The sequence below is a fragment of the Scyliorhinus canicula genome, chromosome 5 (genome assembly GCF_902713615.1).
Source record: "Scyliorhinus canicula chromosome 5, sScyCan1.1, whole genome shotgun sequence".
NCBI lineage: Eukaryota > Metazoa > Chordata > Chondrichthyes > Carcharhiniformes > Scyliorhinidae > Scyliorhinus > Scyliorhinus canicula.
In genome coordinates this window covers 116,369,548-116,388,311 of record NC_052150.1, presented here as the reverse complement: position 1 = coordinate 116,388,311, position 18,764 = coordinate 116,369,548, and the positions used below count along the sequence as shown (strand labels likewise).

General features: G+C 48.2%; 1 protein-coding gene across 1 annotated transcript in view; it reads right to left on the bottom strand.

The window, feature by feature from the left end:
* The window catches only part of LOC119965674 (collagen alpha-1(XXVIII) chain-like), a 318,322-nt gene that overhangs the window by 153,434 nt on the left and 146,124 nt on the right, over positions 1–18,764 (bottom strand). The window contains exon 13 of the mRNA XM_038796439.1: positions 11,580–11,648. Coding sequence (XP_038652367.1) covers positions 11,580–11,648 — 69 coding nt within the window. The remainder of the gene's footprint in view (positions 1–11,579; positions 11,649–18,764) is intronic.

Here is an 18,764-nt window from a genome sequence, read left to right as displayed (position 1 = left end):
GCCTGTGAGCAAAGATGGCTACTCGCCTCCTTGGCTCCCTACAGAAACCCTTCCGCCAGGTTCAAGTTTTTCAAAAGGAGTACTAATCTTTCTGGAGAGGCCGCTGAATAATGGGAGGCCGTTGGATACACTGGACTTTTGTCCAAGTTATGGCAGGACGTCAGGAGGAGTTCCAAGGAGAATTACCCCTTTGATTAGATAATGAGAAGTGTAAGAATAAATTGTTGTCCAAACACACAGATTTAGGATACGTGGCTGGAGAGATGATGCAGGAGAGAAGGCTTTAGATTCATGGGATAGTCAGACCAATTCAAGGAGAGATGACACCATTATGGGTGGGATGGGTTGCACCTGATTGGAACCGAGATCAATGGCCTTGTGAGACGGTTTGTTAGTGCTTTTAGAGAGGCTTTAAATCCAGGACAGTATTAATAGTCACTTGAGCAAATGTGGCTTAATTAAGGAAAGATAGCATGGATTTGTTTTGAGGTAATCTGTTAATTCTATCAACTGAAGTTAAGTACATAGAGGTGGAGAGCATTGATTAGATGGCTATTGAGGACATGCAAAGAGACAGTAGCCTTCAGTGGGATGCTTTATTAATCTTTATCATATTTTGGTTGAATATTTTAAGTTTCCTTTGTGACTCTGTTTCTCTTGTTGCAGTATTACTTCAAGGGGCTGCTTTTTTATTTGTCCCTCAGTTTGTCAATTTATTTCAATTGTTTTCCCCAAAAGAGACACTTACTAACAAAGTGAAGTCAGGAGATGTGTACCTGTAATGTTTCATTCTATGAATACATTTATTCCAATACTGGCTTTGTTTTCTTCCTTCAACAATTCGTTGTCAGGAATATGACAAAATCGTGATTAGCTAATTTGATTGAGTTTTTCAATGAAGTAATAGAAAGGGTTGATGAGGTAATGCAGTGGATGTAGCTTCCATGTACTTCCAAAAAAAGCATTTTGATAAAGTGTCACATAAAAGGTGTCAGCAAAGTTGAACCCCATGGAATAAAAGGACAATGGCAGCATAGATACAAAGCTGGCGGAATGAGAAGAAACACGAGCAATAGAGAATGTTTTTTCTTAGGACTGGGTGAAGGTATATAGTGAGGTTGCCCAGGAATCAGCATTAGGTCGGTATTGCTTTCCTTGATCTATATTAATGACTTGGGCTTGTGTGTGTATGGCACAATTTCAAAATTTGTAGATGATACAAAACGTGGAAGTACTGTGAATTGTGAGGAGGAGTGTGATAGGCTTCAAGGGAACATGTGTGGAAACACATAACTGTTGAAATTCAATGCAGAGCTGTGTGAACAAGAAAAAGCAATAGGAAATAAAGGATACAAATCTAAAGGAGGTTGTGAAGCAGAGGAACCTGGGGCTATATGTGCGCCATTCATTGATGTAAGTGGCTAATAAGGCATACAAAATCCTGGACTTCAAAAATGGGGCATAGAGTACAAAAGCAAGTTGGTTATGGTGAATCTTTCTAAAAAGACATGCTCAGCCTCAACTGGAATATATACTAATCGGGGCACCACACTTTAGGAAAGGTGTGAAGGTATTGGAGAAGGTGCAGGAAAGATTTGGGATACACGGTTTCAGGAGTGAGAGATTCAGTTACTCAAATAGATTGGAGGAGCTGGGAGAAGGTTGAGAGGAGATTTGATAGAGGTGTTCAAATATCACGAGGGAACATGCTAGCATCTGAATTCCAGATAAAAAACTGCAATTGCCAAGTAAGATGGAAACACTAAACCATTTTTACAGATGTGAAAAATGTTATAGCGCTTCTGAGAGTCTGATAATGGGAAACATAAATGTTCTGAAATATTGCAAGAGAAAACAGGAAAGTGTGGGAGGCATTACATTTTTGAACACTTTGATGAGTCAATATTGCCTGAAAAAGGAAAATATATTTTGAGAACAAAAGTTTCCCTTTTCAAAATCCCTCTTCTTTCCATTCTTCCTATTCCAGTGAACACTTGTAAGGGGCTTCAATCTTGAAAGTACTTGAGATATATTGGGTGAGATTTAATGTTCTTGTCAAGCCAGACTTTGTGTCAGGTTGAGCCCACTGAATCTCGTGAAAGCAACGCTCGAAATGGCATACAAAATTTAATGGAGTCTCGCAAGGTGTGAGGTCCGAATCTCACCCTCACTGGGTGGATCCAGATCAGCATATTTAAATGGGCCATTAGGCTCATTTAAAGATACATTTGCGGGATTCTCCCACAGCCTGGAACCTTAACAGCCACGCCTGGGAGATCTCACCAGGATGCCGTTTAGTACTGGTTTCCACAAACATGGACCAGATGTAATGGCACCTGGGGGGCGGGGGGCTCTACCTGCCCATGGGAGACCCCCGAGTGGTCAGGGACAGGGCAAGATGGTACCCTGGCAATCTATCTGGCCCTGCCAATCTGGCACCTCCATCCTGGTACTACCATGGTGCCTGGGTGCACTTCCAGAGTTCCAGGTTGGCACTGCCAGGTAAATTTTACCTTTACTTTCTGGCTAGCAATCAGGGCAGGTTCTACCCATTCTAGAGTCTACTTGATTTCAGAGGAATGAAAATCAGGTGGAATCTTGAACAGTGGGTGTGATCCACATCACTGGATTCTGCTCCAAAACTCTATCTCTAGCATGCTTCATAGTCGCATTTGTTACCCTGTTCCTGCACTTATCACTTGACAAATGTGTGCTGATTTTTTCCAGTTCCCTGCACAGCAGACTGCTGCTTTGTATGCTGCTACCATTAAAGCAATGGCACAAATCCTCAAACTCATTCACATTAGATAGAACTTTTAAATTAATGTGATGGCTTCTGTTTCTGGCAAGCATAAGTCAAATTAAAAATTCATCATGTATGTAAAGATTCTCAGATAAAAATATTGGCTAATGTTCTGGAAAATATAATGATCTTGCCTCTCCACAGGACTTGAATTGTACTGATCTCTGCAATGCAGCTGTTGCCTTTAAAGGCCTGAATTGCTGAAATGCTTCCTGTCTCTTGTGTAGAATAGAATGTATCCAGCATTGTCTAATACCGCCCGTCTCCAAGTTGATGACAACCAACACGAAACCTCAATGCTATAATGTGTTTTGCGGTACAGCCTGGTTCTGTTGTTCTGCACCCACATTACTGTTGCACTATGTGCTCATCCTAGTGTTACCTTCAAATCTGTTATCATCGTTCATCTTTTTTTTAAATCAACCTTGCTACTGCCTCATTCCCCAACCTTCCTTTCCTCTCAACATTTCTTCAACATGTGATTTCTCAAATACATGCCCATCTTGTCTGGAATTCCATGATGAAATCCCTACAATCAAGTTTTCACCCCTGTCATTGTGCCCCGTATCAAAGACACAGAAGATATCCTATGCGATTGTGACAAATGTAAACTCTCCCTCCTTGACCTGCCTGCAGCATTTGACACAGTTAACCACATCATCTTCCTCCAACATCTCTCCATTATCACCACTATTACACAGCTCAGGAGACTGAATCCGCCTGGTTCCATTCTGAATTCTCCCTCAGTGTACCCAAACTGGTGCCAGACTGTGGTGACTAGGGGATTTTCACAGTAACTTCATTGTAGTGTTGATGTAAGCCTACTTGTGACAATAATAATGATGATTATTATTATTAGCCAGAGTCAAATAATCACCTGCAATGGACTTTATTCCGGATCCCACATCATTACCTCTGGTATACACCAAAGATTTTTCCTTTACATTACGTCCTCCTATTACTTATCTACATGCTGCCCCACAGCAACATTACCCAGAAACAGTGGCCGCGATTCTCCGCTGCCCACGACGGGTCGGAGAATAGCGGGAGGGCCTTCCCGACATTTTTCCCGCCATCCCGCTATTCTCCCCCCCCACCCGCTATCTCCCCCCCCCCCCCCCCCCCCCCCCACGGCTGCCCCACGACACGAATCGCTGCTCGCCGTTTTTTACGGCGAACAGCGATTCTCCCCAGGCCGATGGGCCGAGTTCCCAGGCCTTTACGGCCGTTTTCACGAACGCAAACACACCTGCTCTCACCGTTCATGAAAACGGCCGCAAAGTGCCGTTCCAGACAACCATGGCACCGATTGGCACGGCCGCACCACGGCCGTGCCAAGGGTGGTATAGGCCTGCGATCGGTGGGCACCGATTGCGGGCAGCGGGTCCGATACCCGCGCACTATTTGTTCCTCCGCCACCCCGCAGGATCAGTCCGCGCGGCGGCTGAGGGGCATGACAGCCCGCGCATGCGCGGGTTTGACACATATGCGTGATGACGTCATCCGCGCATGCGCGGGTTGGAGCCGTCCAACCCGCCAATGCGCGGCTGACGTCATCGTGCGCGTCAGCCGCCATGACGCCTGGCGTCGGTCGCTAAGCCCACAATGCCGTGCTTCATGGGACCGCGCTGCTAGCCCCGCCCAGGGGGGAGAATCGGGTCCCGGGAGGGGGCGCGGAGGCTGCCGTGAAACACGGCCAGTTTCACGGCAGCCTTTACGACTCTCCGCATTTGCGGAGAATCGCGCCCAGAGTGTAAGTTTACATGTATGTGCTGAAGACACCCAGCTTCATCTTGCTGCCTCTTGACCCGTCCACTGTATCTAAGTTGTCAGACTACTTGTCTGACATTCAATACTGGGTAAGCAGAGATCTCCTCCAACTAAATATTTAAAAAACATAAGCCACTGTGTTCAGTTCTCATCATAAACCACTCTCCCAAGCAATGAAATGTGTCCCTCTCCCAAGCAATGAAATGTGGTTGAACCAGACTGTTTTCAATGTTGGGTGTTATATTTGACCATGAGATGAACTCTCGGCCGCATATTCATGAACAGTGCCATCCCGCCTCAGCTCATGTGCTTCTGAAACCCTCATTCATGCTTTCATTATCTTTAGGCTCGACTATTCCATTGAATTCCTTACTGAATGCATTCCTCCCACATTCTACCCTCTGTAAATTTGAGATTATCCAAAACTCTGCTGATGGTGAGATTTTCTACAAGCTCTTCCTGAGAAAATTGAAGTAAAAAAACATAATCCTTTGATAAATAGAGGGCGGGCATGGTTCTGGAGAAGGGGATATGTAGGCCCACAAAGGACATGTATGTATCTATGTATATGGCAGCATCGCAAAGCAAATATTTTGGTTATGATACCCAGAGTATGACAGGAAGGGACAGAGTGTACAAACATAAAACACAGCAGCAAATAGGGTCAAGAGGGAAAATGAAATGAAATGAAATGAAAATCGTTTATTGTCACAAGTAGGCATCAATGAAGTTACTGTGAAAAGCCCCTAGTCGCCACATTCCGGCTCCTGTTCGGGGAGGCTGGTACGGGAATTGAACTGCACTGCTGGCCTGCCTTGGTCTGCTGTCAAAGTCAGCTATTTAGCCCTGTGCTAAATCAGCCCTTTGTAAAAAGGCAAAATTAATGGTTCTTTACATAAATACACCTAGTTTTCGGCACAAAATAAATAAATTAATGACAGAAATTAAGGTTTATGGATATGATCTTATAACTATTCCAGAAAAGTGGTTACAAAGAGATCAAAACTGGGAACTAAATATCCAGGGACATATGACTTTTCGTAAGGATAGGCAGGAAGGAAAGGGTGGTAAGGTAGCTTTTTAGTGTGAGATGGAAGAAGCACGATAGCAAGAAATGATCTTGGACTGAAAGATATAGAATCCATGGGTGGGATTCTCCGTTTCTGAGACTAAGTGTTGACGCCGACGCAGAATTCATGGACTTTCACGACAGCAAAACTGGCGCCACACCTGGACCGATTCCGGTACTGCTAAAGGGCTAGCACCGGCACCACATAGAACACAATCGATTCCAATGAGAAATGGTATCGGATTCGCCGGTTTTGCAATTAACACTCAGGAGGCTGACAAGCTGCAGCCACATATACACATTTCACTCCCCACACACCATCCCAGGCAACAAGATGGCAGCAAGGAGAGCAGCCCCAAGATTCACAGATGCCGAGTTGATGACCCTTCTGGATACCGTGGAGGAGAGGAGGATGATCCTGTACCGCGGCCTGGGAAGTGGCTGCCAGCCGTTCAACGTGCCTGGGCACAGGTGACAGAGGCAGTCAGCGCCGTGGGCAACATTGTCTGGAACGGTCAGCTGTGCTGCACACAACTTCCCGACCTCCTCAGAGTGGCCAGGGTGAGTGGGCAACACTGTGCCCCTGACCCCAACCCTCCTCCCACACCCATGACACGACCACCCCACCACCTGGAGGGCGGGCGAAGCCCCACCCTGCACAACATGCCGGCACCCATACCGGCCGCCATGTCCGGGTTTGCTGGCCATTGAGGCCACCAGCTACCCACTCCCTGGGCTGCATGTGTCAGACTGTCTAACAGTGTTTGCCTCCCCCTCCAGGAGATGGCCACGCTCCACCGCCGGGAGTGACCCCCACCCCAGCCAGTGCTGCAATCGGTGCCCCCTCCGTGAGCCGAACAGCGATGAGAGCAGCTTGGACACCAGCCCTCCTCTCGAGGCCCAGGACACCCAGGAGCTCGAATCCAGGATGGCACAGATTTCCGGTCCCAGCTGTCTCCAACACCCTCCACCATCCCAAAGACACTCACCTGGGTTGGGCACTTTAATGAAGAGGCTTCTGGGACACTATCTGGTGCGCACCACACAGCAGGTGGAGGTAGGAATACTCGAGGGGGCGGATGGTCCGGGGGGGGGGGGGGGGGGGGGGGGGGCGCGCTGGCCCAGGAACTAGCTGCCATCCAGATGGGTATCGGGCTTCTGGACTGGACAGTCCCATCAATCATGGAGATGCAATCACAGAGCCAGGGACTCCAAGAGGGGATGTCAGCGAACATCCAGCACCTGTAGGTGCAGTTGGAGGAGTTCAACCGTGTGCAGCAGCAGGAGGTGGTGCTGACCATGTGCGTGCCACGCAGGCCAACACCACACGGGTGGCATCCGTGGTGGGGCCATTGGGGGCGAGGGTTTTGGCTATGGATCAGCATGTCCAACGCCTGGGGCATTCTGTGCAGGTGCTGGCTGAGGCTCAGGACAGGGTTGTCTCCTCACAAGCGACCAAGTCCCAGAGCCACCTGGAACTGGCAGCGGCGCTCCTGAGAGTGGCCCACTCACAGCGTGTCATGACTGGGAATGTTGAGGGCATCACCCAGGCGCTGGCTGATGGAGCGGCTCGAACATGTTGGGAATCGATGAATGAATGCCAGGATGAAGGCGTTGTGCACACTGCCAGGATATCGGGTGAAGAGGGAAATGATGCCCATATCAGCTGCATGTTCATCGAGTGGTACCCCTTTTGGTTTGTGTAGAGCGGCCTGTCATCAGCAGGTACTCTTAGGACGACATACATCCCGTCGATCACCCCCTGGACTCGGGACATCCCGTCGATGGTGGTGAACCCCTCTGCCCGGGCATCCTTGTGGGCTCGGTCCACAGTGAAATGGATGTATTGAGCTGCCTGGGGATATAGGGCCTCCGTGATGGTGCAGATGTACCTGTGCACCAAGGTCTATGAGATCCCGGATAGGTCCCCATTCTGTGTCTGGAAGGACACTCCGTCACTTAAAAGTTCAAGGTGACCATCACCTTGATGGCCACTGGGAGTGGGTGTCCTTCCCCCCATACCCGGCAGTGCCAGGTGTGCCATCATCTGGCAGATATATCGCAATGTCTCTGTGCCCAGACAAAGTTTTCGACAGCATGGCAAGTCCGGCAGGTCCTCAAATGACAGGTGCTGCCGGTACACACGAGGCCTCATGTGGCGTCTCTTTGGCACCTCCTTCTTCTTGGCCTGTTGGGCGACCGGCTCCCCATCCTGGGTGGCTGCCACCTGTTCCTCTGTGGCACACTCGGTCCATCGGAGGAGGACAATTGTGGACGCCCCGGAGATTACTGGGTCGGGCCCGCTAATGACATGCAAAGAGTGTTTACTGTACGTGGGTTCTGGAACGCATTTATGCCACTTTCAAATTGTGATTTGACGTCAAATTAGCGCCTGCTGCGATTTTGGCGTTGGAACCTATTCTCCGCCCAATCGCGCTTCCCAATTTTGACGTCGGAGAATCAAAGAACAAAGAAAAGTACAACATAGGAACAGGCCCTTTGGCCCTCCAAGCCTACGCCGACCATGCTGCCTGTCTAAACTAAAATCTTCTACACTTCCAGGGTCCATATCCCTCTATTCCCATCCTATTCATGTATTTGTCAAGATGCCCCTTAAACGTCACTATCGTCCCTGCTTCCACCACCTCCTCCGGCAGCGAGTTCCAGGCACCCACTACCCTCTGTGTAAAAGACTTGCCTCGTACATCTCTAAACCTTGCCCCTCGCACCTTAAACCTATGCCCCTGAGTAATTGACCCCTCTACCCTGGAAAAAAGCCTCTGCCTATCCACTCTGTCTATGCCCCTCATAATTTTGTAGACCTCTATCAGGTCGCCCCTCAACCTCCTTCGTTCCAGTGAGAACAAACCAAGTTTATTCAACCTCTCCTCATAGCTAATGTCCTCCATACCAGCCAACATTCTGGTAAATCTCTTCTGCACCCTCTCTAAAGCCTCCACATCCTTCTGGTCGTGTGGTGACCAGAATTGAACATTATACTCCAAGTGTGGCCTAACTAAGGTTCTATACAGCTGCAATAGGACTTGCCAATTATTATAATCAATGCCCCAGCCAATGAAGGCAAGCATGCCGTATGCCTTCTTGACTACCTTCTCCACCTGTGTTGCCCCTTTCAGTGACCTGTGGACCTGTACACCTAGATCTCTCTGACTGTCAATACCCTTGAGGGTTCTACCATTCACTGTATATTCCCTACCTGTATTAGACCTTCCAAAATGCATTACCTCACATTTGTCTGGATTAAACTCCATCTGCCATCTCTCTGCCCAAATCTCCAAACAAACTAAGTCCCGCCCCATATATGCATAGATAAGAAACAATAAGGGGAAGAAGAAATTGCTGGAGGTAGTCTGTATCTATCGTGGCTATGCTATAGGACGGAGAATAAATCAGGAGATAATGAGGCCAGGTTAAAAAAGGCACTGCCTTAATCATGGGTGACTTTTTTCTTTGCACAATATGGATGTGATTCTCCCAAAACATTTCTAAGTTCATTTGTGGCGGGTTTCTCAGGGAGTTTCCCGCCGGCTCTGCCTAACATTCCCCACCGCTGTTCAATGACACTTAGTCCAGAGAAGGTTCAATAGGTTGGTCCTGCTTATGGAGGGATTTTTTTTTATGAGGAGGGTTTGAATAGGTTGGGATTGTACTCATTTGAGTTTAGAAGAATGAGAGGCGACCTTATTAAACATTGAGGATTCTCAGGGGGCCTGACAGGGTAGATGCTGAGAGGCTTGTTTTGGATCTAGGACCAGATTCTCAGAGTAAGTCTCATTTAAGACAGAGGAGGAAAAGCAGCTTCTCTGAGAGGTTAGTGAATCTATGGAATTCTTTACCGCAGAGAGCTGTAGAGACTGGATCGTTAAGTATGTTCACGGCTGAGATAGACAGATTTTTAATGAGTAAGGGAATCAAGGGTTATGCGGATAAGGCGGGGAAGTGGATTATTACATCAGATCAGTCATGATCTCATTGAATGGTGGAGCAGACCCCATGAGTTGAATTACCTACTTCTGCTCCTATGTCATATGGCCTTATGATGACAGTGCCAACAAGTCAGCTAAATACATTACTGTTTCCAGCATTTTTTGTTTTCATTTTATATGAAGTATATCAGTGTACTGTCTGCAGGAGATGGTACTGACATTGAGTGCCACATCCTTCATCAATAGGACTGCAACTTGGTGTCGAACAAAACTCAGCGACCTCACCAGGGCACGCAGGCAAGGCAACACACTAGACTCCCTTCCTTTTCTTATCTGCCCATTCTACACAACACACTCTGTGCCTCCTTAAAGCAATAACTGTACAATTAATCCATCACAATGCACTTTTGTAAAGATAGTTTTAGCTTGGCATCATGCACTTGCTTCCTCACACCTAGGCAGCAGAAATGATACAGTGTTACTGAGGATGTGGAACTGGCTGATGCACAGAGCGCAAGTGATCTCAAAAGGTACAGAGAAGTGGGTGAGGATGTGCCATCTTCCCAATGAAGGATGAGGAGAAGGCTGCATCAGTGAAACGCATGGGTACTTGCCTGAAAACAAGGATGTTTCAGATACAGTTATTACTAAATGTAGGTCTCAAAGTTAACCTCAGAGGATGCACAACAATTAACAAGTGTAGCTCAAAATCTACAGTTCTCCTTTGGAGTGACCTCTTGGAAGCTTTGTCTTCATTGCAGAAACCAATCTGTAATTTTAACAGCACATCTCTATTGCAGAAAATAAAATATTTGCACATTTAGGATGAGATCTGCCAGCTGGCCCCACTGACTGCACGTCCCCACCGCTGGTTTCCCAGCAGCATGTGGTGAATTCAATGGGAAATATCCTAGACAGCAGCAGGACCAGCAGATGCTGTCGCCAGCCAATGACAGGCCACCTTCCGTCACCGAGAGACATGCCCCGAGGAGGCGAGAGAACCTTCCACCTCAAATCTGAAATTCTCAGTCTTGTATTTCTCATGCCCATCTTTCAACTGCTATCAGATTCAAAGTTCATGGGGCGTGATTCTCCGCAAATGCGGAGAGTCGTGAAGGCTGCCGTGAAACTGGCCGTGTTTCACGGCAGCCTCCGCGCCCCCTCCCGGGACCCGATTCTGCTCCCCGGTCGGGGCTAGCAGCGGGGCCCCGTGAACCTCGGCATCACAGGCTTAGCGAACTTCGCTAAGCCCGCGCGCCAAGGTTAACGGCAACTGAAGCAAACGTGACGTCAGCCGCGCATGCACGGATTGGACGGCTCCAATCCACGCATGCGCGGATGTCGTCATTGCGCATATGCGTGAAACCCGCGCATGCGCGGGCTGTTATGCCCCTCAGCCGCCCCGCGGACTGATCCAGCGGGGCGGCGGAGGAACAAAGAGTGCGCGGGGTTCGGACCCGCTGCCCGTGATTGGTGCCCACCGATCACGGGCCCATGCCACCCTTGGCACGGCCATGGTGTGGCCGTGCCAATCGGTGGCATGGTTCTCCAGAACGGCACTTTGCGGCCGTTTTCACGAACTGTGACAGCAGGTGTGTTGGAGTTCGTGAAAACGGCCGTAAAGGCCTGGGAAATCGGCCCATCGAATAGGGGAGAATCGCTGCTTGCCGTAAAAAACGGCGAGCAGCGATTCGTGTCATGGGGCGGCCGTTGGGGGGGGGAGAAGAATAGCGGGAGGTCGGGAAAAATGTCGGGAAGGCCCTCCCGCTATTCCCCGACCCGTCGTGGGGGGCGGAGAATCGCGCCCAATTTCCGCGCAGTTTGTAAATTAATGAGAAATGAGAAAAGCTGAACATTAACAGGCTAAAGTGTAAATGCAAAAAAGCACAACATAAGCTTCAGTATTTTGGAGTTTCTGGAATAACATATCAAGTGATTTAATAATTACAGTATGTTTTTACGTATTAAAAAATAATTTAAAGTTTCCTACAGGCAATCCAGGTTCTCCAATTCCAGCAGAACCAGAGGGACCAGTACTTCCTTGTGAGCCTTTTTCACCCTAAGGACAAAAAGACATTTCATTCAGTTAGTCTTATTTTTCAAGGATTGAACTCTATCACACAAAATCATAGATAAAATTTCAAGAAATACATGAGTTATTTGTCTGGGGTTTTCCCTAAATTATTTCAAACACATGTTCTACAACTTACAAAAGAAATTAGTCAAATACATTTTTACCAACAGAAGAAACTTTGTATTCAGAGAAGATTATTACGATATGTTATCACCGTCTCAACAATGGGGTAGATTTTTGGTTTGGCTGCATGGGCAGTAGTATCTGATCAGAACTCTCATCCATTATAGAAACCATTCAATTTTTAATCTATTGCAAAGAAACATACATAGAATTACTTAGAATATCCCACACATAAACATGCCTTTTGGTCCAACCAGTCCGAGATTGCATTTATGCGCCTCTCTTTGCATCCTTCCTCATCTGCTCATCAGCACAATATTATATTTCCAACTCTCTCACGTGTTTATTTAGCTTTCCCTTAAAGTCATCTATACTATTCACCTTAAGTACTCCCTGTGATGAAAATATAAGGATTACATTTATAGTATATTTCATTTATTGTAACATATTCCATATTCTGAAAACTCCCTAGGTCACTGTCTGTGCGGAGTCTGCACGTCCTCCCCATGTGTGCATGGGTTTTCTCCGGGTGCTCCGGTTTCCTCCCACAGTCCAAAGATGTGCGGGTTAGGTGGATTGGCCATGCTAAATTGCCCGTAGTGACCTAAAAAGTAAGGTTAAGGGGGGGGGGGGTTGTTGGGTTATGGGTATAGGGTGGATACGTGGGTTTGAGTAGGGTGATCATTGCTCGGCACAACATCGAGGGCCGAAGGGCCTGTTCTGTGCTGTACTGTTCTATGTTCTATGTTCTAACAAAGTTTTTTTTAATGTATTTGCCATTTGATTTTTTCAGGACAATATTATACTGATGACCTCTAGTTTATATCAATCAGATGTAAGAGTATAAGCACAAAGGAAAATAGGGAGAGGAGAAGGCCATTCAGTCCCCATGCCTATTCCACAATTCAGTTAGATCATGGCTGACCAGTATCTTAACTTGATCTACCTATTTTGATTCCATAACCATTAATAACTTTGCCTAACAAAAAACTATCAATTGCATTTTTTAAATTTTTGATTGACCTCACCTCAATAGCATGTTGAGGGAGAGAGTTCCAGACTTCCTTTCTGACATCAACCCTGAATTGGAATTTTATGGTTATACATTCTTGTTCTCTGAGGTCTCCAACTAGTGACAGTGGGCGAGACAGTGGGGATGGTTTTTAAGTGTGGTAGCTGTGTGCTTCCCAATGGCTGACCCGGCGAGAACGCCACCTGTATCTAACGCCAATTAGGGCAGATAATGATGCCCTATGGGCTTCATATCAGAAGTGACTGCCCCATCAGCTGATTCACCTGGACCGCGTCCGCCAGCTCCCCGCTAATGAGGGATCTTAAACCGATCCCGCAGAGCAAACCCAGACAGCACGCAACCAGGCCACAGCACAAACCTGCCCCACGATTAGGAGGTGCCGTAAGAAGCTCACGACCTCCACCGGGCCGTGAGTGATGGGGTGTCCATGCCATTGCTCAGACTTTGTGGGCCATGGCTGAGAGCCTTGACAGCATGGCCCGGTCGCTGAGGAACGTGTCTCAGACACAGGTGGACATTGGTGAGATACTGCAGAGCATGGCCAGGTCACGTCGGGGCATCGCTGAGGGCGCTGAAACCTCCAGATCACTCCAGCTGCCCCTCCATCTCAAGGTGACCCTCTGGGCCCGAAGGGCACCATCCGGGAGGAGAGAGAGCACTAGAGGTCAACCCGGAGTCTCCCTACTGGGTGACTACGGCAGTCACCACCTTTCCCGGGTCCCCACCCCCCCGACAACGGCACATCTTGGGGTCAGTGGTCGTAACAGGGTGACACAGCGAGGCACGTGCCATCAGCAAGTCGGCAGGGGTGCCTCTGTCTCCAGGCCCTCCAGAGGGTGCCTGCCAAAGGCTCAAAGGTCCTCCACCTCTGACATGAATCCTGTGGATATAGTGACAGAGCACGGAGGGCTAATCAGATAGAGGATCACTGAGAGGGAGGGGGGGTAGCACCATTGGTAGCTAGGACAGTTAGGGTCACCATTGTACACCATTAATACATTTTAGATTGGAGACATGTGCAGCCTCTGTCACTTTGTTCTGCACTGTGGGCCGGCCTGCAACCCCCTCCCCCAGTTGCCCTCTGTGCGCCCCCGGCCCCATCCCCGTGGCTCGGTAGTCCTAGATCTGGCCCCCTCCCCCCACCCATCTGGAGACATACCATGTGCAGGCGATGGGTGTCAGCAGACAGACAGGAGTCAGATTATGGCATAGAGTGAAGAGCATCAGAACTCAGCTCACAGCGGGTTATCTCACCCTTCGGCACTATATTGGCCTGCTGGCAGTGCCGGCAGTAGTCTATCACCCTGTGATGTTACTGAGACCCTGGTAGGGTGGAACGGGGGGGCTGATGGGGGGGGGGGGGCAAGGGCAGGGAATAGGAGTGTAGCCATCTGGGATGGCAACTTCCAGAATACAGCAACATTACTGGCGACTCAGGTGGGACTCGAGTTAGAAGTGGCCTAGTCACTCCGAGAGAACCCAAATTTGAATTAGAATCCAATTGGAAAAAGAAAAACCACAAGCGAAGACCAAAACTGATCAAACCTCCCAAGATTCGGAAGTGTGTTATTTACATGCGTACTAACAGGGATATAAGGTAAACCTGAGAGATTTTGTTGTATAAAACTGTCGGGGGTTTTGTAGGCCGGAAAATAGCGTAAGCCGTACCCGTGTTTACATCACCATTTTATCACCCCCTGTTCCGAACTCGGTAGAAACCCAGAGATCGCGATAGAAATGGCAATGAAGGCAATGGAACGCCTTATGAACCCCCAAGAATTCGAGGTCGCAGCGACCAGTAGAGTAGGACAGTGTCCCGTATGGGAAGAGGAGATTAGAAAATATCTCAAAGGGAAAGCATGGCCCCTTTGGAGTGAATTTTGTGCGAATGATGAAATAGGTCCCAGAAGTATAGGGCATACTTGGTGGGAGAACCTGATAGAGATTCGTAAGAAGAGCTTAGGGAAAGCTCGCAAGCTGATGGCAATCGTGTCCTGCTTGGCACAATTGCGAGGCACAGAGGAGGTCATGAGGACGCTCCGCAGAGAGATTGAAGAGAGAGACAAGAATAGTGAAGGAAACGTGAGTGAGTATGAGAACGAAAACAGGGAACTGAAAGAGCAGATAGCGGCAAAGGACAAGGAGATGGAGGATGTCAAATCGGCACACCAATCTTGTCCCACCCATTTAAGCAGTTTTCAGTCGCAATATGATAAGGCCTACTAAGACACGCAATGTGCAGTGTTGGTACGAGAAGAGACAGAACACCAAGTCTAGCAATTAAAGAAACAATGTAATGATTTAAAAGCAGCCCTACGAGCACTCCATACTTCCACGATGGAACAAAGGCAGAGCTCGGTAGATCACGCAAAATGCCGGAAGCAAATTGCAGAACTGCAATCCCTGCTTTCTGTCCAAAATGGGTTCCAGAGCACGTTTGGACCCCAGTTAGACCAAGAAAATGGCCTCGATTGGCAGGAGTTAAATGAGATTGCCCATAGATATGTACATGGAACATGTACACAGGACAAACCACAAAAGAGAAAAGCACTCCAACCCTCGACTGCACAGGCAGAACACAATCCTATGAACCCTGTTACCACACAGCGCAGGGCCACAACAGACGGAGACCCAGATTTCCTGTACACCACCCCATTAACCATCACTCAATTAAGGGACGCATGTGAGAAGATAACACCGTTCCTACCCACAGCAGACCCCCACCATTACTTTGCAAGGGTAAAACAACAGGCAACCATGTACGGCCTGGATGAAAAAGAGCAAGTGAAGCTCAGTTTTGAGCCTCGACCCCTCAGTTGTGGCAGCCCTTCCTGACCCACAAAATGTAGGAGGAGGCACCCTCCAAGAAATGCATGCAGCGATCCTAGACAGGCTACAACAAAGGAGATCCCGTAGAAGGCTTAAACAAATGTAGGCAAAAAAAGACAGAGCACCCCACAGCGTTTGCTGGACGCTTGTGGATTCATTTCATAGTGATATTTGGAGAGTTAGCCCGCGCCCATTTGAGCCCAGGCAATATGGCCGAAGGGACTCGAATCCTTGTCTCCCATGCGACAGAAGCAGGACAGAGAGCTTGCGCAAATTACAACCCCTCAGACAAGACCCACAATGAGAAATGGGTACTAAAGAGATTGTCCCGCGCTTGGGAAGAGTCCGTTCAGGGAAAATCAGCTTACGGTAGAGCAGAGGAAGAGAAGGCAGATGCTAACATGCATCCAGTTGGGACACATCAGAACCCCGCATGGGTAAATGAGGGAAGAAACGGCCCACAGCAGCCTAAATCCCAAGAATGTTACAATTGTGGACAATGAGGACACTACGCACGAGAATATCAAGCCCCCCAGAAACAGCAGCAAAACCAGCAGACGGGCACCCTGAATAAGAATAGGGCAAAGCCGATCCATAGTGTTACCACCCGTTCTGATAACGCAAATATGAATGCACCGATTGACGGTGTTCGTACTCCCCAACTTGGGTCTGCGACACCCTTTGGGACAAGTCCGGGAGACCGGTAGTGGCAGGCACAGTCCGGGGACACCCCATGGAATTTCTTTGGGGCACAGCAAGGTCCCGTACCACGATAATATCCTCCACAATGTTTCAGCGAGACACATGGCCCACCATGGACACCATTACTCTCAGCAGTTTTACAGGACACTTACAGCAGGGACACATCACAGCCCCTGTAGCAATTCAGATAGGGAACATTAAAACTAAACACCCCGTAGTTCTGGTCGACCTATCCCAGACAGCCGAACACATTCTAGGTATTGATTTTATGAGCTCCCACAATCTATCATTCGACCCAGTAAACAAACGTGTGTGGAGAATGGCAAAGGCCGAATGAGCCCCCGCCACGCTCACTGTTGGAGACTATGAAAATAGAATTAGCGCAGTAGGAGACTTCTGGTTCGACCGTCGAGCCATTAGTCAGAATAAAGAAGTTAGGGAAGTCCTGTAGCGACACAAAGCAGCATTTGCACAGCATAAACACGACTGTGGCAAGATCGCTGGCTTAGTGAACATTACACGTCCCGATCTCAGACCCCAAAAGCAGTACAGTTTTCCCCAAGAAGCAGAGGGAGAAATCTCAAAGGTGATACAGAGTCTGCTTGACCAAGGCGTAATTCGAGCAGTAGCCTCAACAAATAATGCACCAATTTGGCCTGTCAGGAAACCTGATGGATCATGGCAACTGACCATCGATGATCGGGCACTAAACAAAGCAACCCCAGTAGCAGCCCTCATCATAGCCACGAGTCCCGAGACAATGCTCAAACAGGGATTCCAGACAAAGTTTTTTTCGGTTTTGGACATTAGCAACGGCTTTTGGTGCATTCCATTGGATAAAGCATGCCAATATAAATTTGCTTTCACCTTCCAGGGACAGCAATACACGTGGACCTGCCTTCCACAAGGCTTCCACAACTCCCCCTCCATTTTCCACCGATAGCTGGCGAATGGTTTCGCCAAATTTTCCCGACCCGATTGTCTGGTCCAATATGTGGATGACCTGCTTCTACAGACAGACACTAAGAAAGAGCACATTTTGCTTCTCGACAAATTATTAGGACTCCTTCAACAAATTGGCTGTAAAGTGAACCCCAAAAAGGCCCAGATTTTACAGGAAAAAGTGATTTACTTAGGAACAGTAATCACACATTGCAAATGTAAGATCGAGCAGAAACGAATCAACTCGATCATCAAATTACCCCTGCCACATAATGTCACAGCCCTCCGATCATTTCTAGGACTGGTTGGCTGCTGTAGGAATTACTTTGACGGTTTCGCCACAAATGCAGCGCCCTTCTCCGAACTTCTCAAAAAGCAAGCACCATGCGAATGGCTTCCACAGCACACGGATGCTGTGGATGCATTAAAAAGAGCCCTCAGCACAGCCCCTGCATTACAGGTCCCAGATCCACTCAACCCGTACGCAATTGAAGTTGCAAGCACCGACTGAAACCTTTCGGCCGTGCTCCTCCAAGAAAGACATGATCATTTAGGCCCCGTTGCATACGCCTCACGAGTACTTGATCCAGCCGAGCAAGGATTTTCTGCCTGCGAAAGGCACCTGCTCGTAGTTTTTTGGGCAGTACAATACTTTGCCTACATTACAGGACTGGTTTTTAAATAGGTTTGCTGAAGGGCACCCGCAGGACCGCTCCCTGGGGAGCCGGTTAGTTCATGGGAGGCTGTTTGATAGGGTGTCCTTCCCATTCACGAGATGGAGATTGGTTTGAATTCGTGATTATTGATTTTATCGCCACGTCACGGCAGGATCCGGATCTCGCCAATGGGAGCGGGCTGATTAGATCTGAAACTGATCGGCGCCCAGTACACTTCCTGATTTTGGCCTCACCTGCAAACTAACCACCTCAGGTGGATTCACACCTGGCGTGACGCTGCTGTTATGTCACACTCAGTGTTTCTCTATTTATTCTGCTGAATCTGTGAAAGGCCAACATGTACTTTCTGAGGAGCAGTTCTCAGAGCCCATTGAACAGGAATGAAAGCAAGTCATCCACAATCCTGACTTAGTGTTCGTAAATGTAGATATCCTGCTATCTATTCCTTTATTTATAATTATAGTGAAATGCTGCCAATCTAGTGTAGATACCTGGTGGGAACTAATTAGAATAATATTTATTAGTTTCACAAGTAGGCTTACATTAACACTGCAGTGAAGTTACTGTGAAAATCCCCCAGTCGCCACACTCCGGCGCCTGTTCGAATACTCAGAGGGAGAATTCAGAATGTCTAATTCACCTAACAAGCAATTCTTTCGGGACTTGTGGGAGAAAACCGGAGGACCCGGAGGAAACCCACGCAGATAAGGGGAGAATGTGCAGACTCCGCACAGACAGTGACCCAAGCCAGGAATCGAACCCGTGTCCCTGGCGCTGAGAAGCAACCACTGTACT